The 20,390-nt window shown below is 48.0% G+C and overlaps 3 protein-coding genes across 11 annotated transcripts; 1 reads left to right on the top strand and 2 right to left on the bottom strand.

Moving 5' to 3' along the window:
* Nucleotides 1-287: 287 nt before the first annotated feature.
* Nucleotides 288-10,860, bottom strand: CMC4 (C-X9-C motif containing 4). Of its 6 annotated transcripts, XR_008749632.1 has the most exons (5): nt 10,738-10,826; nt 10,189-10,363; nt 6,660-7,833; nt 6,399-6,450; nt 6,235-6,317 (listed from the first exon to the last, which is right to left on the bottom strand). XR_008749632.1 is itself a non-coding variant. In XM_055817696.1 (4 exons), the coding sequence occupies exons 2-4, from the start codon at nt 10,361-10,363 to the stop codon at nt 1,574-1,576; spliced, it is 294 nt and encodes a 97-aa protein (XP_055673671.1). In that variant the 5' UTR covers nt 10,738-10,860; the 3' UTR covers nt 288-1,573. The 6 variants fall into 6 exon arrangements, 3 of the variants coding, with proteins under 3 accessions (XP_055673671.1, XP_027643241.1, XP_055673672.1); XM_055817696.1 differs by lacking the exons at nt 6,235-6,317; nt 6,399-6,450; nt 6,660-7,833 and adding exons at nt 288-1,743; nt 5,134-5,201 and having other exon boundaries at nt 10,308-10,363; nt 10,738-10,860; XR_008749631.1 differs by lacking the exon at nt 6,235-6,317 and adding an exon at nt 1,637-1,743 and having other exon boundaries at nt 6,399-7,833.
* MTCP1 (mature T cell proliferation 1) lies at nt 1,637-7,004 on the bottom strand. 3 transcript variants are annotated; one of them, XM_027787437.2, is made up of 4 exons: nt 6,876-7,004; nt 6,604-6,774; nt 6,399-6,450; nt 1,637-1,743 (listed from the first exon to the last, which is right to left on the bottom strand). In XM_027787437.2, exons 1-3 carry the CDS (start codon nt 6,981-6,983, stop codon nt 6,403-6,405), a joined length of 327 nt encoding a protein of 108 aa, XP_027643238.1. In that variant the 5' UTR covers nt 6,984-7,004; the 3' UTR covers nt 1,637-1,743; nt 6,399-6,402. The 3 variants fall into 3 exon arrangements, with proteins under 3 accessions (XP_027643238.1, XP_005237917.1, XP_055673675.1); XM_005237860.4 differs by lacking the exon at nt 1,637-1,743 and adding an exon at nt 5,134-5,201; XM_055817700.1 differs by lacking the exon at nt 1,637-1,743 and adding an exon at nt 6,179-6,317.
* A 314-nt stretch (nt 10,861-11,174) lies between the features above and the next one.
* Nucleotides 11,175-19,045, top strand: BRCC3 (BRCA1/BRCA2-containing complex subunit 3). Of its 2 annotated transcripts, XM_055817695.1 has the most exons (8): nt 11,175-11,329; nt 11,705-11,824; nt 12,466-12,553; nt 13,261-13,349; nt 13,859-13,914; nt 16,324-16,455; nt 17,024-17,067; nt 17,872-19,045. In XM_055817695.1, exons 1-8 carry the CDS (start codon nt 11,225-11,227, stop codon nt 18,021-18,023), a joined length of 786 nt encoding a protein of 261 aa, XP_055673670.1. In that variant the 5' UTR covers nt 11,175-11,224; the 3' UTR covers nt 18,024-19,045. The 2 variants fall into 2 exon arrangements, with proteins under 2 accessions (XP_055673670.1, XP_055673669.1); XM_055817694.1 differs by lacking the exon at nt 17,024-17,067.
* The last annotated feature ends 1,345 nt before the right edge of the window (nt 19,046-20,390 follow it).

Consider the following 20,390-nt stretch of genomic DNA (forward strand, 5'->3'; position numbering starts at 1 on the left):
AAGGGAAGAATGAGCTCCTTGCCAAGTGTTTGAGCTGCTTCACATTGTCATCACTTTCCCTTACTTCGGAAATATTAAACCCCCTATTTTGTCTTAAGGTTATTTTTTTGGGGGGGAGGGGAAGGCTAGCCCTGAATTATTCTGATCTTGAGTCCCAGTTACAAAAATAATCAAGCAGCTTCTATTTTAAACGTGATATCACATGTAGCTTGGGACTGAATGGCAGCCAAGCTGCCCAGCTTGCAGCTATGTTGTATTCTCAATAAACAACCAAACTGAGACTACAATTTGTTCCAGTCATTTATTTTGTATCATGGTATTTCAGAGCAGTGAATACAGATGGTTTGCTCTTCTAGGCTTCAATACACTCAACTATTGTGCCTAGACTACAGTGGTCTGTTTATAGAAGCTGTATTTCATAAGTTGTACTTGATCACAGCACAAAAGTCCTTTACGGCTAGATCTAATGACAGAGTTAGGAGCCTAGTGGGTTTGAAGTCTGATACTTGGGTGCCTGGACTCCTGCTACAGGGGACAGAGAGACTTAGGCAGCTCTGAAGGGTGATGCAGGAACCTGTCTACCAAGCTCTTCCTACAGGTCACAGGAAATTCTGCTGCATGAGTGAGAGCTTCTGAAAAGCCATCTCTCCCTGGGGTCCAGACACAGCCGGCTTGTGAGTGAATCTGGAATGCCACGTTGAAAGCAAGTGCTACAACTGCTTGTTCAGTAAGCAGCACCTAAATCAGTTCCTTGGATCTAGCCCAGGGCTTTGTGACAGGCCTCTGGGTACCAGCAGGATGGACTACGCTGGGTTCATAACATATTGCTTAAAGGTGTTCAATTATACATAAATTTATAAATTTTGTATCAACAGTCAGATCTTTCAAATGAATATTGCTTTTTTAAAAAACATCCTATTCCTGTAGTAATCCCTGAAATAATGTTCTTGTAACATCTTTGTCATGCAAATAGCAGCGTGTAGGCAATTCAAATACAAAGTAACCAAAAGACTGTCCAGTGGGAAAGTGAGGCACTTAGGCAAAGTGACTTGTAGTCACTCATGATCTATGCAAGACCTAGGAACAACCCCCAGACCTGATTCCCATTCTTGAGCTTGAACCACTGGACAGGCAAATGTTGTCTGGAACTACTGCACAATGGCAGCAATACCTTTGCTGTGTCAAGATGGGCTTGTTTCATGTGTCACGCTTAAATTCACTCACTCTTCTGAGCTCATTTCCTGTACCTCTTGCTCCAGAAGCCAGAAAAACTTGGTTCCAGTTCTCCGTTTTGAGAGCAAGGATGGATTAGAGTAAGGTAAGCATTCTAAAAACATCAAGTTGACTTTTCACAGACACAGTTGCAATGCAAAGACAAAGTACATGATATTTTGGTACTGAAAATAGTCTGTAACCAGGCCATCTGTTGGTACTGCATTATACTTTTTGGTGTGCCGGATGGTGTGTTCTAGGAGCAATCTGGCTTTCCTGAAAGTCTAAGAAAGGCTTGAAAAAACACACACGAGCTCTGCAGGTGAGTCTGTGCTCCGGCACCTGCTGGAGCTGCATTGTGTTACTGAGGTGGTTGGGGAATTCCTTCTGAAGTCGCCTTAAACTTTTCTCTCTCCCTTTCTTCTTTCTCAAACCCTGAACAACAGATGGATCTGCCCTTGGGGTACCGGGCACAGCACTTCCGCATTTCCTGAAGCATGGCTTCACACTTAGACTCCATGTAGTTGTTCACTGGAAAACAAAAAGGAGACACTAAGTCTGCAGAGGGGAACAGGTTTTGTCCCTGTAGGTGACACATCCAGCCCAGCCCTTCAGCTGCTGGGCAGCGTGTATCTCTGAAAAGCAAGAGCTGCTTACAAGCATTTCATCGCTTTCTCTGCTCTACAAAAATCTTTCTTTAGTTTCAGCTACCTAAAGCCATGCAAAGGCAGCTTTGCTCTTGTGGACGGGAGCGTCTTTAGTCGCCCAGTTTTGTAGCCATCACACCTCACTACAGTAAGAACGAGGCTTCCCTTGTTGCTGCCCTTCAGTTCTTTCTTTAGCCTGTGTGTTTTTAAGCTGGATCTTGTCATCCATGGTCTTCAACCCATCTGCTGTGTCACTGTAAGGTTTACAGCTGGGTGTAAATGGAAGAGCATCCAAAGAGGACTTGGTATAAACAGGGACACGTGCACCCTTCAGCATTGTGGTTTGTAAACGGAGGGGGTGAGGAGCATGACTGCCCACCTCCTACCTGAGGCCTGTTGTGGGCAAGCTGTACCTTTGCAGCCTAACTGAAGCAGGCAGCCTGCTAGCAGGAGTGCCTGAATCTGACTGCACAGAGCCAGTGACGTAACCACCTTCCACACAAAGGCCCCAGCCCTAGTGCAGGAGGTCCTTTAGCCACACAACTGTTATTTGACCTCCTCTCACTTTCCTTCCTGGGCTTCTCCTCCTGGACACTGCCAGAGCTGGGACATGGGGCTAAACAAGCTCCTAGTCCAACCTGGGATGACTGGACTTGTGTCATCTTCTGTCAGCTTGTGACAGCTACATCCACCTCTGTACTTTCTCCGTATTGCCTTTGCTTCAGGCTCGGAGAGATTTCACTCCACCACCAGGTTCAGGCGCTGCAGGACACTGGTGATTTGTCCAGCATCCTTTCTGCCCTAGCGCTTTGCTAGCTGCCACTATCAGCTGAGGTGGCAAAGCCCACTGTGCTTTACAGGTGCTGGCCACCAGGCTCTCAGAGAGAAGCCCTGTGAGCAGACTGAGCCTGTGGCTTGAATTAATAACTACCTGCCTGTCTGCGTAGAAGCAGAGGGTGTGCAGAGCTACTTGCTCTGCTTTGGATGAGCTACACAACCACTACACAGCTCCACTCACACCCCCACACCCCCCACCTGCTAAAGCAACAGCAACCCAATGTGAGCCAAACAGCACCCACTGGAGAGCCGGAAAGCAGCAGTGAATGCCCTCCAGTTAAAGAGTAAGCCAGCCCGCTCTAATCACTGGGCTATGAATTCCTTGACTGGATTGGTGAGTGACCTGTAACGCAAGCACAGAGATAACCCCTGAGAAAAAGGTTATGGTGATGTTACTGCTTTGTGCAAAGTGGCAGCCTAGGAGGCATGGCAGGCCCTTGGAGAGGAGAACTAGTCTCTCTGTGCCATAACCTGCAGATGATGGGTGCTCCAAGGCTCTCCTAACTGTTCCTCTGTCTGTGCAGGTTGGTTTCTAAAACTATGGCTACATACAGGCACACCCGGCTATCTGTCGGGGATGCATTCCTGAAAAGCACAATGGTTAGTCATGCAATGGATAGCAAAACACAAAAGAGCTTTACAGGGGGCATTCAGTCTCACAGAGGAAGCAGGCAAGATCTTTTGGAACAATGACCCACTCCAAACCCAGCCTTTTAAAAGGCAGCGTCTCCCAAAGGTCCTGCCTTCCGCCCTCCGTCCTCCGCATTGTGTGCACTGACGCTGCCCATTTGTCAGGCTCCGTATACATCCTCTATTGCACTAATTCTTACAGGGAAAAATTGCTTTGCTGTCAATTCCGCTGCTTCATCTGTGCAACTTGGACAACTGCACAGCACAATCACACATGACCAACAGCAGCACTCCGAAACGGTAGCTAGAGAAGCAGCGGGCAGTGGAGTTTGCATGTAGCAGTCAAAGGGCTTCTTTGCTAACATATAACCATTCAGATCAAAGCTGTACGCAAGTAAAACACTTGGAATAACCTCCATGAATGTTATAAAAAGAACATTTCACAGATGGGACCAAAACAAGGTCAAACATTAGCTTTTAACATTTTCCTTTACTACAGGGAGAGAAAGCAGCCCTTCATGGGAGAATGCTCCAAACCATGGAGACAGTAAAAGGTATTTTCTAGGCAAACGGGGACATGTAGAAAGGGTTGTTTGAGCCTTTGCTTTGAGCTGAACACAGCTTCCAAAAAACAATCCTGGGAAAGACAGACATCTACCAATAACTGACTACTACTTTTCCCTACTTTTTTCCAGATGGTTTTCCTCCTATGCTCCTTCCCAGCCATCAAGGTTGTGTTACCTGCACAGATTGTAATTACTATATTTGCTGCAGCTTGCAGAGCCACCCCTCTCCTTTCCCGGCAGGACCTCCTCCTCCCTTCCTGATATATTTCAGTTAACCTGCTTGTAGTCTGCAAATAAATTAATGCAGAAATGAGTTGCTGTGGAACTGGCCTGGCTAATTTCAGCTGTGGCATCACTAGTCTCCTGCCTCACTGTTCCTGGACTAACACCATGGGTTATTCTCAAGTGAAGCTCAGAGCATGCTGGCTATGGGTTCCTCCAGGTGAATTAGGAAGAACTTTCCATATGGCTGAGCTGCCTTGGCACAGAGGAGTGTTTTACATTATGCATTCCACAAGGCAAATCCTTTTCCAAGAACCAAGTGGAATTTTTTTAAAGTATTAGTCCTCTGCCAGTAGCAAGCCTGCTCTCCCCAACTCAGGCTCCCAAAACGCATTATCACAGAATCTCCCTCATCCCTATAAATGTTTAGCTAGGCGAATAAAAAACCAGCTGTTAAAGGTCTCCAGAGGGAGACCCTTTCATACCTTGAGGCCAGATCACATATACCCAACCCATTCCTGACAGGCATGCCTGACCTGCTCTTAAAATACTCCTGGGGCTAGAAGCGCTGCAGTCTTCTCATACAATTCACCCACTTCCCTCACTACCCACTCTGCAAGAGAGCTCATTACAATGTCTAGCTCTTCCTGCCTACAGCCGAGTCCAAAGACTACACTACCCACTCTGTAAGAGAGCTCGTTACAAAGTCTAGCTCTCCCCGCCTACACCGGAGTCCCAAGACTACACATGGGATCTCACTACCAGCATGGAGAACATGAAAATAAGCACAACATTACTGCTACAAACACTCCGTTTTGTACTAATGGTGTCTCGTTATTTACAGTCAAGCACAACGGAATTCTGTTTAAACCAGACATTATAATTTAGTTTGCTTTTCAACCAGGTGATGCCAATGTGCTTGCTTTCTTCCTTCTCAAGGTGAAAGAACAGGGTTAAGTTAAAAGAATTAAATTCCACCAAAAATCAAGACACCAAAAAGACAAAATGACACTTGGTACCTTGCAAGCATTTCTGTATTTCACAGGCTTGTTTCTGGCAGGGATCCTTCTGGGACATGTTCAGAGAACTAAAATGATAGGAAAAAGTTACTGTAGAAACAACGTGCTTTTCAGGGGGTGGGGGGCAAGACACTGTCATAAAAGCCAAGGCTTTAAAGAGCTCCCAATATCCCTCTCAGTCACAGACAGTTCAGAAAACATCTATTGCTGCTTGCAGATGCTGGCCAACACACACAAGAATTCTGTGTCTGGCTAAAGGATGCTCATATGGACAATGCATACAGCAAGTTTTATGTTTCTAAGCTTGCAGGCCTTTTTCTTTGATCAATATGCTTCCTTTCCACTCAGATGCACAAAGATTCCAACAAAGAATCAAATCAACATGGATGACTAATTTTAGCTGTTCTGTGCTTCTAGACCTTATACTAAAACGTGTGTAAAACTCCTCTCTGTGAGCTCTACATAACCAAGGATTTGGTGTTAGTCATATAACTGCAGCTGGAAGAGGCATTTAAAAAAACAACTAAACAATTTAGTTATGTATGTCCCATAAAGACAACAGGAGGCGCTTTTTTTTTTTTTTTTTTTTTGTTGTTGTTGTTCTAGGAGAAAGCCTCTTGGAAACTCCCTCCCACTCTGCAAAAAACTGACTGGAGGACAGCTCCATCTTGTTGAAATCCCTAGACACTCAATTTGACTCTCTGCAGCTGTGAGACCGGTAACTGTGATCTTCTATGAGCTCAAAAGACAAGCAAAAACTGGTAGTACTAGCAGTTGGATGGGAGACCTCTACAGGAAAGCACCGCTGTTAGAGAAAGCGGTGGTGGGCCTTTGGCTTCCTCTGAGCCACAGTTCAGCTCCTGCCCCTGCCCAGGGCTAGGGAGGGTGCTGCCTTTCATATTTCTGATAATTCACCAGCCCACCACACTTTTCACTATCGCTAGGGCAGTATTTCCAGCATCCTGGCCAAACTCCACTTGGAGCAATTACATTCTGCCTACCTAGAACTCCCCCTGATGTTTCACATGGACACAATACTCCTCTTCACTGCCTGTCCTAAGCTCTTGTGTGATGTTGCTGTGTGTTGTTTAACTGCTTCCACCTCAGAGGTGGCTGCATTTCAGTGGAGAAAGAATCATTTATTGTACAAAATATACAACGACATCTTCCTAGAGCCACTGCTCCTGAAAGACAAAAATTCATATTAAAGAATGACTGGGAATAAACAGAGCACAGTACAAAGCAGGGGTAATGTCTACACATACCAGATTAATCACCAGGCACGAGTTTAAGCAGCAGTTCTTCAACACCACCAAGCTGTAAGCGACAAGGAAAAGTTCAATACGTCTACAGTTACTGCGGCTGAGCTAATGGACTTCAACAAAATAACAGTCCTTTGCCGTCCCTCAAGGATCTCAAATGACTTCACAAACAGGCATGACTATGGTCTATTGTTGCCACCATCCTTACCATGAGATGGTGCTCTATCTCCCAAACGCGAGAGTTACTATCCCTGTACTGCTCACCCTGGGACAGCTGCCACATATGAGGCAGCCGGGATGGGGGGAGCTGGCTGGGTCGCAGCGCCTCACCCAGGGGAACCTGAACTCTTTGGATCCGAGCCCTCAGCATACCTTCCTCCTGGGGGAAAGTAACAAAAAGAGCAGGCAGTTACTGGCAATTCAGTAGAGGCACCTGCAACAGCAAAGCTACAATCACTGGGAAGCTCAAAGGACACTTGCCTCTTCCGCAGCCACAAGCCACGTTTTGCGGTGCTCATCGCAGTAAACACCTACGCGTCGCACCCACAGCCGGACAGGAGGAGCGCCTGCGTGCCCTCCTTCTGCCATTCCCTCAGTCACTTCAGGATGGTCCCGTTAGGTGGACGGCATCAACTCGCAGGATGCATGCATGGTCTCTTTAGCTCTGAATACATTCACGTAGAAAGCTCCCAGACCTCAAAGGCACCTCTGGGTGGCGTGTGACTTACGGTATGAGATGCTATGTGCTGAAATGTCCCTAAAAGTCAGCTTGGAACACTAAGGTGGTGCCTAAGTGAACAGAAATCTCATGACAAGTTGTGCACTGGGACATGCGTGCTGTATGGCGTTTGTAAGGCATTCTGGGGCAAAAGGTGCTATTGGTGCAAAGTTAAACCCTGTGAATATTGGCTTTGCTTATTCCACTAACAGTCCTATTAACAGTCTTTGTGTAAAATCGGGGCGGGGGGGCAGGGGTGGGTGGGGGGAAGAGAAAGAAAACAGTGATTTACACAGGAGTTCCGTGGCTAATGATGGTCTAAATCCCAAAAGCAAAACTTGTGACAAGAGGTGAAATTAGCTTAACAAGAACGAAGATCACTCTGGAGACAAAGCATGAAACTCCGTATGCACGACTCTCATATTTGGAACTTGCGGAGCTGTCATTGTGAAGGGTCCTTCGTCTCATCTCTCAAGAAGATGGCAGCATTGTCCATTCACACACAAGCTTCTTGTGAATAGCTCTCGTGACTTTGCGTAGTTCAGCTTTTAGATGGTTACAGAGAGCCACCAATACCAGCAGGGGCAAAGGAATTTTGGACATTGAGATGGTTCTTCCTACCGGACTTTTTGTTTAACAGCAAGTTTATCTGTATACCAGTTAGATCAAGCTGAGCCATTAGCAAATGAAGGCCAGGGGGAATGATTCTCTCTTTGAACCCTAGAAGAGGTAATCAAAATGGTACAGACAGTCTTCATTCTTTATCTAGGTTTAAAGTAGAACAGAATTAAGCTGTAATACATATAACACCCTCCTGCTATGAAGCAGATGCAATATCCCTATCCCAGTGAAACACAGTGGTCTTCTGAAAACTTGTAAAGTTATAAGGCATATTTCAGACAGGAGCAAGAAAATCTGGATACAAACTAAAGCAGGGAAAGTTGGGGAGAAAAAAAATATTGTTATACATCGGGGTACATCTATAACAGGAAATACACTTCCATGTTTCCTTCTATATTTTACATCAGTGTTTGTCAACCTTTTTGAAAACAGAACACCAACCGCAGATCAGTCTGAACAGCACTGTCACAGTATTTTAATTTCTAACAAAGAAAACTTTTTTCCTTGTATTATTTCCTTTTCTCTTATTCTATTTGTTTCCTTGCTCGATGTGTGGGAAGGTTTATGTGCATTATAAAAAGCACCACTGTTCTGAAGACCATCCTGTGATGTGGTACAGCCATTCCAAGCAATGCCCCAGCAGCTGGATCACTGGCATTTAGAGGAATGTGTCAGCAAACAGACAAGCCTCACAAGGCCTTCAAGAGCAAGCTATAAGGATTAAAGGGACATTTCTGTAAGTCCCTTTCATTCTCCTTTACCCTGAGTCACTTTACAAATCTAAGCGCATGTGGGGAAATCACTTTGCCCAACAGTGAAATGCAGCAGTCACCACTGCTCATTTTCAGTCAGCTGAATGTAATCACCAAGGTTGGAATTCGGCCAGGATACTCTCCTACTCTGCAGTAAACTGCCAAAAGCTCCATCATGACCAAAAATGCTCAAGAATTTGCTTTTATTCCATTCAAACTGGAATTTCTACAGCTCATCCCCAGATCCAGAAAATTCAAGACTGACTTCAGTACTGGAAAAATACCACTCAGTAAGTGAACACTACTTCCTACAGCAGGTAAACTCTCCTGGAAGGTCTCCTATCCAAACACTAACCTGGTTCAGTCTTGCTGAACTACAGGTAGGAGGACTAAAGCACAACATGTACGTTTGTGTTTATTGTGTATGGACATGGTAGTAATGATAGATACAGGACCGACAGAACAAGGTCTCATGCAGAGAACACCGTGCAGAATGGGCAGCAGTTAACATGTGTTTTCACCCTTTGCCCCGCTAATTTGTTTTAAACTTCCTCTGAACTCCATAGTTCCGAGTTCAGTTGCCAAAGTTCAAAGGCCCGCTCTTTTCAACAGTCTCTAAGACTGTTACAAAGGTGCCCAGTTAGCGTCACAAATAAAATCTTGAGGTCAGACAAAACCGTCAGTTGGGTTTGAAGTAAGACAGGTCTGATCTTTAGTACTCAAAACATACAAAAGAAACAGGAGATTTGAAACAGCATGCGCTTAGACATTTGCACTTGAAACTTTAAAAAGAGAAAAACATATACAATTCCTATTTTTGCAGATTTTATCAGAAAACAATAAAAAAAGTCTGGAGAAAGGCATGGGTGAAAGGAGAAGTAAACTTACTTATATTTAAAGCAAGTTGTAAGACCTGTTTCTTATATCGCTTGCTTCATAATCTATTAAAAAACCCACCACATCAACAAAAAAACAATCAGCTCAAATGTGCAGGATTGTAGCGTCATGCTTTGACGCAGATTTTCATGTTCCCATCAACATAATTGCAGAAGTCTGAGCTGTTTAAGTTATTGATTTGGGGAGATTTAAAGCCCAGTCCCCATGGACAGGAACAAGGTTTGCAGGTATTCTGTCCATCTCAGCATCGGGCCTTATAAGTTTAATGCTGTTCTGGGACCTGGGTGGATTTCTGAGCCATACAGTATAAGAATAAATGTGAAAATGGCCAGGAGGAGGACTGCATCTTGTGGTGAAGACAATTTATTTGCTTTTAAATTGGGTACATTAAAATATTTTACAAAAACAACGAAAGAAATTGCTCCAGCTGCTGCTTGGACCATCCCCAGAGCCGGAGCTCAGCATGCTGAACAAACTCCACCCTTCATTACCTTCTATTTTAAAAGGGGACTGGGTCAGATTGTTAGAAGAGTTCAGCTGCCATTTAGGCACCAAGGGAAAAAAAGTGCTGCTGAGGCTCAGTGAACCGGGCACAGTGTTGTGCTAACACGGCTACGCAGCTTCTGGACCAAGGCTGGCCAGTCTGGCCTTGCGGTGAGCGCGCGCAGCTGCCCGCACACCCCTGTGCACGCAGCCTCCTGGGAGCTAAAAGGGAGCTGAGCTTTCCTGAAAAACCCAGTCTGCATCTTGCAACAAGCCAGGGATCAGATGAGGTGTCTGCTGCTGTAAGAGCATGTTGACTCACTCTAAAGCTTCTTCTTGGGGGTTTGGACTCTACTCTGCTCGGAGCACTGGCCCCAGGCAAGCACCTCCGGGACTCCACTCTCCGCTCCGCCCGACCTACTGAGGGATAACGATGCTCACCGACCAGCCGGGGCTGTCCCGCAGCGTGGGGAGGGAAGGTCTACCTGGGGTACCATCTACAGAAACGGGAAGACAAAAACAGATGCACAGCGTGAGGGGAGCTCCGGGGAAGGAGGGGAGGACAGGGAACGGGTTGCGGGAGCCGCGCCTGGCGAAGGGGCCGGCCGAGGAGGGGGCGGGGGTGCGGTGCCGAGAAGGGGAGCGGGAGGGCGGGCCGGGGAGGTGCAGGCCAGCCGCGGCGGGGAGGAGGCGGGGAGGGCCGGGGAGGGCCGGCCGCCGCGGCGGGGAGAGGGCACAGAGCGTCTCCGTAGCAACCGCCTCCCACCCGGCCGGGCCTGCGGGGCTCGGCGGCCGCCCCTCGGCGTAGGCGGCACCGGGCGGGACGGGAGGCGCTGGGACGGGCCCCGCGGACCGCCCGCCCGTGACCTACCTGCAGCCCTGCGCCAGGTGACAGCCAGCGCCGTGTGCACCACGCAAAGCCTTCCCACCCTCCCCTCTGACCCCGCGGCCTCCCCCGGCTGCTCGCAGGCCCCAATGGCCGACGCGCAGCGGAGCCCCGCCCCCACCGGGGCGGAGCGGGCCGCACCGCCGCGTCTCGTCCCGACCCGTCCTGTCCCGTCCCACTCCACTCCGCCGCCCGCCCCGCCCCGCCGCAGCCCGGCCCGGCCCGCCCCGCCGCGGGCAGAGGCCGCAGCGCGGAACCCGGGATTCCCGTTCGCGTGGGCGACACGGCCCTTCCGCCGCGAGGGACCGCTCGCTTCGCCGGAAGCCAGGCTGCGCCGTGCTCGCGCCGATTGGCTGAAGAGCCGACGAGCCCCGCTGGGATTGGTCCCGCGACCGAGTGGGGGCGGGGGAAGCGGGCCCCGTCCCCGCCTCCTTCCGGGAGCGGCGGGGGAAGACGGGCGGGCGGCGGTAAGATGGCGGTGCAGGCGGTGCATCTGGAGGCTGACGCCTTCCTGGTGTGCCTCAACCACGCGCTGAGCACCGAGAAGGAGGAGGTCATGGGGCTGTGCATCGGCGAGGTACCGGGCCGGGCGGGGCTGTCCTGGGCAGAGGCGGGCGGGACTCGCGGCCTGCGCCGGTGCGTGCCGTGGGTGGCGCCTGCGGGCACGGGGCCCGTCGCCACGGCGGAGGGCGTTGTGCGGGCCCGTGTGGGGCCGGTTTCCCGGCAGAGCTGTGCCCCGGCCTCGGGCCTGCCCGCCCCGCTGCTGGCACCGACTCCCGTTCCGGCCGTTGTGGAAGGCAAAGCTCAGCGTTAGGAAAGCGGCCCGCTTGCGCGCCGGGCTGTGCGCTGGTGCTCGCCTTTCGCCTGCTGAAGGCACGGCGGCCCACCTTTTCTCTGAGAGTGTTCATTTCTTCAGCAGAGGAATGACTGGGTTCTCCTTTTGTGGCATTAGGTTGACACCAGCCGAATTGTTCATATCCATTCTGTGATCATCCTGCGCCGCTCTGATAAGAGAAAAGACCGCGTGGAAATTTCACCAGAGCAGCTTTCAGCTGCTTCTACAGAAGCAGAGATATCCTTTAGCAGAGACAGCAGCAAACTAGCCAGCAAAGTGGTTTACCGCAGACCTTTTTTTATGTGCTGTGTTTCAGACTTGTCCTAGTTGGCTTGAAGCAGTCTGCTGCTTCCCTCCTACAGCCGTTCGGTTCGCAGGGCTGTGCGCCAGCACAGTCACTGTTCTCTGGAGCCTGTGATGGTTCCAGTGTCTGCAGTGGGATTGTGTTATAACTGGTTTTTATAGTTTCTATTTATTTGGTCACAAGTAAAACTGAAGTATGTTTTTAGGGGAGGATAGCAATTCAGCAGGGAGACAGTAGAAGATCAGAGGCTGACAAGTCTCCGTTTCGAACCATGGTGCAATGGAGAGCCTTTTCCCTACGTACATTTAAGGATGCTGGTTTGGATAGCTTGCTGCCACGTTGCTTCCTGCCACATGCAAACAAAATCCAATTTGCTTCTGCAGCCCTGGCATCCTGCTGGTGCTGGGGATGAGGCTTCCAGCAGCCTCCTGCCATGTGTCTTGTCACCCCTCTAAAGGGATCTGGAAATCTGTTGACTGATGAGAAACTGTTTTTAAAATTCTGCCGTTTTGTCTTGTACAAGAAACTTCTTCCATTTGCTCTATGGATTTCAAAAGCACCTTGACTCACACACAGATTGGCTGAAATGACAGGACGTCCCATGAGAGTCGTGGGCTGGTATCACTCCCATCCTCATATTACTGTCTGGCCATCGCATGTCGGTAAGAGCAGTCTTGGTGTAGATTCTATACGAAAACTCAAGCTGGCTAATCTTATTACTCAACTTCCTGGATTTTCAAAGCTGCACATCCCAACCATCAGAGTTTGGTTTCTCAAACATCCTCTGGTAAGACTTGTCTGGGTGGTCTTCAGGAACCTCTGCCACTATAGCCCCATTCCTGTCTGTGTGCTCCAGGTGCTCAAACTGCACGTGACTCAGTAGTCACAGATCAGCTACTACTGGTACTGCTGTTCTTTCTGACAGGAAAACTAATCCTAGTATGTGCTAAGCAGCAAAAAAAAAAAAAAAAAAAAAAAAAAGAGCTGTGGGAATCATAGGGTTGTTGTGATGATTTTTGACATCTGCGAATGCTAATGCAAAAATGAAAACTTTTTTGGAAGAACTGCATGAGTGAGTATCTTCTACATCTTGAATGTTGTGGCTATATAGTGATCTGTGGCACCAGGCTGATGCTAAGATCGTTTCTTGTTTTGTTAACTCATCTTGTATTTTTAAGATTTGCTGTTTAATTACATTTTAAAACTAGATTATTTTTTTTTTAACTTAGTCACTTGGAGTAATGACTTTAAAATAAAGCTTGTGACACTTGTTACTGAATTCCAGGTCACCCTTCATAAGGTGGCAAATCTTTTTCCGCTCCTTCAAGTGACCAGTGCAGTTCTCATTCTCTTATTTCTTTGTCTGCAGATGTCCGCACACAAGCTATGTATCAGATGATGGACCAAGGTTTTGTAGGACTTATCTTTTCCTGCTTCATTGAGGACAAAAACACAAAGGTAGGCAACTTAAAAATGGCAATAAATTCTGTAAGCACTCATGAGAAACATCAGCTCCAGGACAAAGCTGAAATCCTTGGATGCATTGTGCAAGAAAGGCAGAGCTCTGCTTTGAGCACAGTCAAAACACAGCTAGCATGGTGATGTTTTGATTGTAATCAAAATGACAGAAGAACAAGTTATTAATTACTCTGTGCTGATCCCCAGCCTGGCTCTCCGGCCAGCACAGCTGGGCTGGTACTGGTTCTGGGACTGCATCAGATGACTGCAGCATGTGTGTGTGTTGAAATGTGTGAGTGCCCTCAGCTCTTTGGTCCAGCAGATACAGCTTATTGCATCTCTGGCCTCTTTAGGAGATGCTGCTGTGTGAGATAAGCTGACAGTGGTGTGTCTTGTCTAGGTTTTCTAGGTAGCTATTGTTTAAGATTTTTTTTCCATAGTTAATGCGTCTGTCAATATCTGCTTGTAAACTTTGCTCTTGGAATCTGACTTTCTGCTGTCTCTATTAGACAGGCAGGATTCTCTACACCTGTTTCCAGTCCATTCAGGCACAGAAGAGCTCAGAGTGAGTACAGCAGAAGAATATTACGTCCAGTGTCAGGTTGTATTTCATCTTGTCTCTCCTCCCTGGGCTGTCTCAAATAAGTGGCTTTTAGGCTCATCATGAGGAACAAATATTTTATAGAGGTGCCTGAACAAGGTCTTCTTACTTCTGCTAATGCAGGCTGCTTGAAGAGAATCTAAAAGATTAGGACTGATTAATTTAGCCTAGATAATTTAATAGCTTAAAATTTGGTGTAGGACACTGTTGTCTGGCTGTGAATTTATGCTGTAATCCACTGTGTAGAAGGCTCACCTTTTTGCTTGCAGCTGTAGAGGTTGAGGCTTCAAGCTTGCATGGTGTAGAGTCCCTGCTGATACTGGTGGTTGCCCCGACCCAGTTGCTGGACCTTGCCCTTGGCCTTGTTGAACTTCATGAGGTTCACTCAGGCCCACCTCTCAAGCCTGTCAAGGTCCCTCTGGACAGAATCCCTTCCCTCCAGCGTGTCAACTGCACCACGCAGCTTGGTGTCATCGGCAAACCTGCTGAGTGTGCACTTGATCCCACTTGTCTGTGTCACCAACAAAGATGTTGAGCAGCAGTGGTCCCAGTACCGACCCCTGAGGAACGCCACTTGTCACTGGTCTCCACTTGGACATTGAGCTGTTGACCACAACTCTTTGAGTGCGACCATCCAGCCAATTCCTCACCCACCAAGTGGTCCATCTGTCAAATCTATGTCTCTCCGGTTTAGAGACAAGGATGCTATGTGGGACAGTATCAATTGCTTTGCACAAGTCCAGGTAGATGATGTTAGTCACTCTTCCCTGATCGGTCAACATTGTAACCCCACCATAGAAGGCCACCAAATTTGTCACGCACCATCTGCGCTTAGTGAAGCTGTGTTGGCTGTCACCAGTGACCTCCTTACCTTCCATGTGCCTCAGCATAGTTTCCAGGATCTTGCTGGGTACCAAGGTGATTGGCCTGTAGTTTCCCAGGTCTTCCTTATTTCCCTTTTTAAAAACAGAGGTTACATTTCCCCTTTTCCAGTCCGTGGGACCTGCAGCGGACTGCCATGGCTTCTCAAATATGATGGACATATTGTGTTCTTAGTGGCTTAGCCACTTCATCCACCAGTTCTCTCAAGACCCACAAATGCATCTCATCTGGTCCCATGGACTTGTGCACCTTCAGGTTCCTTAAATGTTCCAGATGGAGCTCCGTGTCCAGACAGAGCTCCATGCACTCCAGCTGGTTGCTGACACAGAGGGTGACACCCTCTTCTCTTGGCAGATGGGTGTCTGTACCTCCCAGAAGAGAGTTGCTTACTACTATCACCCATCGCTTTTTCTTAGTTGCGCTGGGTGTTATGTGATGGGCAGATGGGGCTGCCGTATTCAGCTGCAACAGCTCTTCTGAAGTGGCAGGTCTCTCCTCTTCAGTCTGCAGAGCAGCAAAGCTGTTCTGCAAGGGCACCTCAGGCTTTGGGGGAAGTCTCTTCCTCCTGCAGGTCCTTGCTGTTACGGATTTCCATTCTTCTGCATTATTGGCCCCCTTCCCTTCTGTGTGCATTGTGGGGGAGTTTTTGGTTGGGTGGCTGCAGGCTGTGGGTCCATTGCAGGCCGTGCTTGGAACCAGCTGTCTAACTCCTCCTCAGCCTCCCTGATGTTACGCAGCTTTCTCACCACCTTCCACAGCACAGCCACCTGCTGCAGAGGTCCTGCATATAGGCAGGATACCTTTTGCAGGCAGGTCTGCTGCCTGTCCCTGCCCCAGGAGAAAGGTCTAGGTGCTTCCTGCAGCCTGAGGTCTGCGCTGCACCCCCTCCCTTCAGCAGCTCCGTCTGGGTAGAAGCATTGGCCACCACCAGGGCAGGTGGTGCAGAACCCCCAGCTGGCTGGAGCTGCAGCCTTGGCTCTCAGACGAGCGCCCACCATTCTGCCTTGAGGGTTAGGTAGGATGAGTGCCCTTGAGCTGTGCAGGTGGTCGCAGGGCAGGACAGCAGCCTGGTTGCTGGGTTATGTGTGCTACGGGTTTCTCTGCTTGGCCAGTGGAATGTCCCTCCTTCAAAGAGGTGCCCTGCCAGGCCCTGGTTGCTGGTGCTCCCTAGGGCTGCCGCGGGGGGTGGCCACCATTACTCCTGCCCCCTGTGCACACCTTGCCAGCTGCTCTTGTGCGAGCTGCCCTCGGTGCTCCCATGGGGTCTCCCTGGCTCAGGAAAACCCCCTGCATGCTACGACCCCACCACTCTGCTGCGGAACGCGCCTGCACCAGCACTGATCGCCTCAGCGAGGTGATGAACTCACACATGTGTTCCCAAAAGTAAACCTGCAGCAATGCCATGTGTTGGACAGACTGTTGCAGGTTTGCAGAAGCACTTCTTTTTTTTTTTTTTTTCCTGCTGCTTTGAAGTTAATTGTATCTTTTTAGATATGAAAGGATTGAAATTCCTATTCATGTTGTCCCCCATGAGACCATTGGGAAAGTGTGTCTGGAATCAGCTGTAGAGCTGCCCAAGATCCTTTGCCAAGAAGAGCAAGATGCCTACAGGAGAATTCACAGGTAACAACACTGGGGCGCACCTGTATCCAAGACTCTGCTAAAATGTTCTACCACTGCTGTACTTAAAGTACCATAACCTTAGCAAGGGTATAGAAAATAAGAAACATCAGCATCTCATGTGCCTTTGTAGGAGAACTGATTGAATACCTTCACGTGAAGGAGTTTAAGTTCTCTCAACCTTGCACACGAGCTAAGCGTAACTGCTCCTTTGCTGCCAGGAAAAAAGAGCTAGACCATGTGTGAGGTAATGGTAGTACTTCAGGGATGTTTGTGTGTGACAGTAATTAGTGGTTAACCAGGGTAAGAGCACCGAGAAGTCTGAAAAATCAGATTAAATACCGGCTTTTTTTTTTTTCCTTTCCTGCCTCTGGTGCTCAACACTAATATTTCTGTGCTGTAAGCTCTTTGTTATCCTTGTGAATGTACGTACAGGGCTTCAACAGTGAAGAGGTTTAGATGTACCTGCAGTGTCAGTGACTTGTAGGTAGCTGGTTCTATAGCCTGGGTTTGCCTAATACACAATTCACTGCTGTCTTGTCACTAACCTGCTTTCTGTTCATTCTTTTAGCCTCACCCATCTAGACTCTATAACCAAGATTCATAATGGCTCAGGTAAGGATTCCTTTTTAGCATGTGAGAATCCAGTCTTGAGCAGGGGTTGGTTTGGCTCTGACTTCAGGGGACAGTAGACCACAGCTGTGTAACAGTCCTCCCTTTGCCATAAAAGGCACATGTAGATAACTATAAAAGCACAAACTTTTGTCTTATTCTTTGCCGTACAGTTAATTTCCAATCACTGTGTAACCCAGAGAATTCCCTGAGACTGTCAGGTTGTTACATGAAGTTTAGCGGAGGAACAGAATTTTAGCTATAAACGCTTTAAAGGAAAACATCAAGGACTGTAAAATAACCTAATACTGGCTTTATGAATGCTGTTGTATTCTTCGACCTTTGTACAATTGTTTGAAATTATAGTAGACTTTTGGTTGGTTTGAGGGGGTTTGGTTTTGTTTGTCTGGTTTTTGCTGTTAGAACAGCAAGGGGATTTTAGATTTGGTGAGTCTTAAAGTAGTGTGTGGCTGATCTACGCACATGCTTGCATCTCCTGGCACTTCCTGTATGTTATATGACATCTTTGCTTTTGCCAGTGAGGTAGGGTGAATCCTAATCCCGCAGGTTTCTGATGTAGCTCTGGCATCTCTCCCCTGAGTGTCTAAAGGTCAGATTGAACTAGCTTGTTTTTCCCTGTTCAGCAGGCTGCTGATTCTGACTTTCCTGTGGGGCTGTCTGGTTGCCTTGGCCAGGGTGGTGGTGGGTTTCCTTGGCTGTCTCTAACACTCTTGGCTTCTTTAGGGTTGTAGCACAGCGAGTCTGTTATGTGTTTACACTGGCATGATATGTTCTTGCTTTTTCCAGTGTTCACAAAGAACCTCTGCAGCCAGATGTCTGCCATCAGTGGGCCGCTGCTTCAGTGGCTAGAGGACAGACTAGAGCAGAACAAACAGCGGGTGCAGGAGCTGCAGCAAGAGAAGGAGCAGCTCCTGGAGGAACTAGCTGCTTTAGAGTGAAGGAGGAAATGCAGACCCTTCAGAAAAGAGACACGGAAAAAAAAAACAACCTCTGCAAGACCTACTCCTGGCTGAAGGGTGGCCCTACATTGCCTTACAGTGAAGATACTAGCTGTGCCTCTTCTCTCACCCCATGCAGCAAAGAGCAGTTCTACAGGATAAGGGCTTTATCTGCCCCAGCTTGATGGAAAGCAGTGGTATCCCTCCAGGTGCTGCATGGTGCAGGGCAGTTTCAGCTCAGTGGTGGGGTTGGGCAGCACCTGAACAGACTTCAGTTCTGGAGGGCACACACCTAGGGAACGTGTTGTTTCTCCCTCCCCTACATTTTCACAGAAGTCTTACTGCTTTACGTGTATTTCAGGGGCCTAGAACAGGAGGGTTAGAAGGGAAGAGTGCGTCCCTGCAGTCATCTGATGCTGCCAACTTCTGCCGCCGTTTAGTAGCTTCAGTTGACCATGATCTTAAATCTAGTAATGTTCTGGATTACCGGTTCTCCACCTGGGCGGGTAAGAGGTGGGAGGGAAACTTGGGAAGAGACCTAGAACAACTTTGACAAGGACCTGTGTTCAGCATACTTCAAACCAAATAAAGGATTCCAAAGCCAAGAGCTGTTTGAAGTAGAAATGAATACAAAATGCCAGTGCCTTCATTTTTTAGATGCAGTCCGTATCCTCTTACTTGATGGAATGCTGTTGTGTGCCCAGCACTGAGGTTCTCTGCAAAATGCACTGTTTCTGCTGGCTCAGTGGGAGGAGCGTGGCTCCTTCCCAGCAGGAAAAAGCTTAATGCGCTGAGAACTGATCGATGTGCAAACCTGTCATTCTTACATGCTGAACTTAATTGCAGGAATTTCATTAGATCAAAATGGAACAAAATAACAGTTGTTGAACTAATCCTTTAAATGTTCTTGCTGTTGCATTTCAGAGTTTCCCCATCACGTACATTGTCATCTGCATTGTTATGTGAAGTCTGTCTCATGTGAGCGAAGGAACCAACAGCAGAATTAAAACTTGTTTCAGCTCCTTGGTTCTAATCCAAGTCCTTACATCCTCAAATAGATGAAAACGACCTGCCTGCATTACTGCAACGGAGATTGTGACATTCCTGACAACTCATTAGCTTGACTTGCTTTGGGAGAATGAAAGTAACATAGCTGGGAAGGAGGCATTCGTTTTCCAGTGAGCAGCCAGTATTGATGAGCAACTGTAAATTGCTGTCAGAGCTGGAAGCCAGCTTGTTTTTGTCAGACTTCACTTTTCAGTCTTTCTGCATTGATATTAGCAAAACCTCAAACAGTGTAACTGTGCAGTAAAACGCTCACTATTTTTTCTTCGCCCTTGAAAGTGCTGTGAATAGTATTTTGATTAGTTTTTGAATGGTCAGTGGCTTTGTTCTGTTGCTTTTATTATTGTTATCTAGTTCAAATGCTCTCTAACTTGATCTTTGCTGGGGTGGTGCTGCCCTCCAGTGCAGTCTCCCAAGGCATCCTGCTAAGCATATCCCAGATAAAGCCAAAACAAGCTGTCCTGCAGTCTAGGCCTAGAATTCTCTTATTTGTTTTGTTTTGCTTCTCTCAAGACATCACCTTGCATCTCTGGATTGCCACCCCACCCTAGGGAGGCTAGGGGCCATTCCCACTTGAGATTACAGTCTACAGTGGAAAGGAACGAGTGTGGTTTTGAGCATAACCACCCATGATCCAGTCCCCAAGCAACAGGTTTTGTCTTTTGGGACTCACAGCACTTGATGGGTTCCCATCCCCACGCTGCCATGTGTGGTCTGAGCTTCAGCCAAAGCTGTGTTTGCCCTTGGATGGAGCCTGCAAGTGATAAAATCCTCCTTCCAGAGCTTGGCCAAACAGCAGTTGTCCAACAAAAGCCTAGTTGGAAGCTCTAATATAAAAAAATAACACCTAATTTACAGTCCTGAAGAAAAGGGTTGAATTTAAAACCAAAAAACCCTTTCCCCACCACCAAAACCTGAACACAAGATGCTGCAAAAGGTTTTTACAGTTGGAATTGGCTTGAAGAGGAAAGCAACACTGCAGTAAGTAGTTTCCTGAAATAATTCCAGATCAATTTCAATCAATAGGACAGCAATGAGGAAGACTTGGAGCAACCCATTCTTTTAAAGGGAAAGATGCTGGTAAAGCCTTATCAGGTTCTTGACAAGAGCACAGTCTCTAGTCCATGGGTTGCCCCTTCCAGCCACAACCCTGTCAGCTGCGTGGCAGAAGGCAACAGCTGAGGTACAAACGGGGCTTTTTGGAAAGGGCTGTCCTGGTCTTCCAGAGGGCGCCACGGCCTGGCAGAGCCAATTCAGGCCCCGAGTCCAGAGCCACATACGTTGTAAAAGTGAGGCACTGCT

The sequence above is a fragment of the Falco peregrinus genome, chromosome 13 (genome assembly GCF_023634155.1).
Source record: "Falco peregrinus isolate bFalPer1 chromosome 13, bFalPer1.pri, whole genome shotgun sequence".
Taxonomy (NCBI): Eukaryota; Metazoa; Chordata; class Aves; order Falconiformes; family Falconidae; genus Falco; species Falco peregrinus.

What these genes read in the sequence shown, in the direction of transcription:
- BRCC3 (XM_055817694.1), top strand. Translation starts at nt 11,225, where the DNA reads ATGGCGGTGCAGGCGGTGCATCTGGAGGCTGACGCCTTCCTGGTGTGC. An exon ending in CTGCTTCTACAGAAGCAGAG is followed by an intron (nt 11,825 to 12,465) that starts ATATCCTTTAGC and finishes TGACTCACACAC; the next exon opens with AGATTGGCTGAAATGACAGG. An exon ending in TTGAGGACAAAAACACAAAG is followed by an intron (nt 13,350 to 13,858) that starts GTAGGCAACTTA and finishes TGTCTCTATTAG; the next exon opens with ACAGGCAGGATTCTCTACAC.
- MTCP1 (XM_027787437.2), bottom strand. Translation starts at nt 6,983, where the DNA reads ATGGCAGAAGGAGGGCACGCAGGCGCTCCTCCTGTCCGGCTGTGGGTG. An exon ending in GGCTTGTGGCTGCGGAAGAG is followed by an intron (nt 6,775 to 6,875) that starts GCAAGTGTCCTT and finishes ACTTTCCCCCAG; the next exon opens with GAGGAAGGTATGCTGAGGGC. An exon ending in AGATAGAGCACCATCTCATG is followed by an intron (nt 6,451 to 6,603) that starts GTAAGGATGGTG and finishes TGTCGCTTACAG; the next exon opens with CTTGGTGGTGTTGAAGAACT.
- CMC4 (XM_055817696.1), bottom strand. Translation starts at nt 10,363, where the DNA reads ATGGTACCCCAGGTAGACCTTCCCTCCCCACGCTGCGGGACAGCCCCG. An exon ending in GGGACAGCCCCGGCTGGTCG is followed by an intron (nt 5,202 to 10,307) that starts GTGAGCATCGTT and finishes CTATCATTTTAG; the next exon opens with TTCTCTGAACATGTCCCAGA. An exon ending in AATACAGAAATGCTTGCAAG is followed by an intron (nt 1,744 to 5,133) that starts GTACCAAGTGTC and finishes TTTGTTTTCCAG; the next exon opens with TGAACAACTACATGGAGTCT.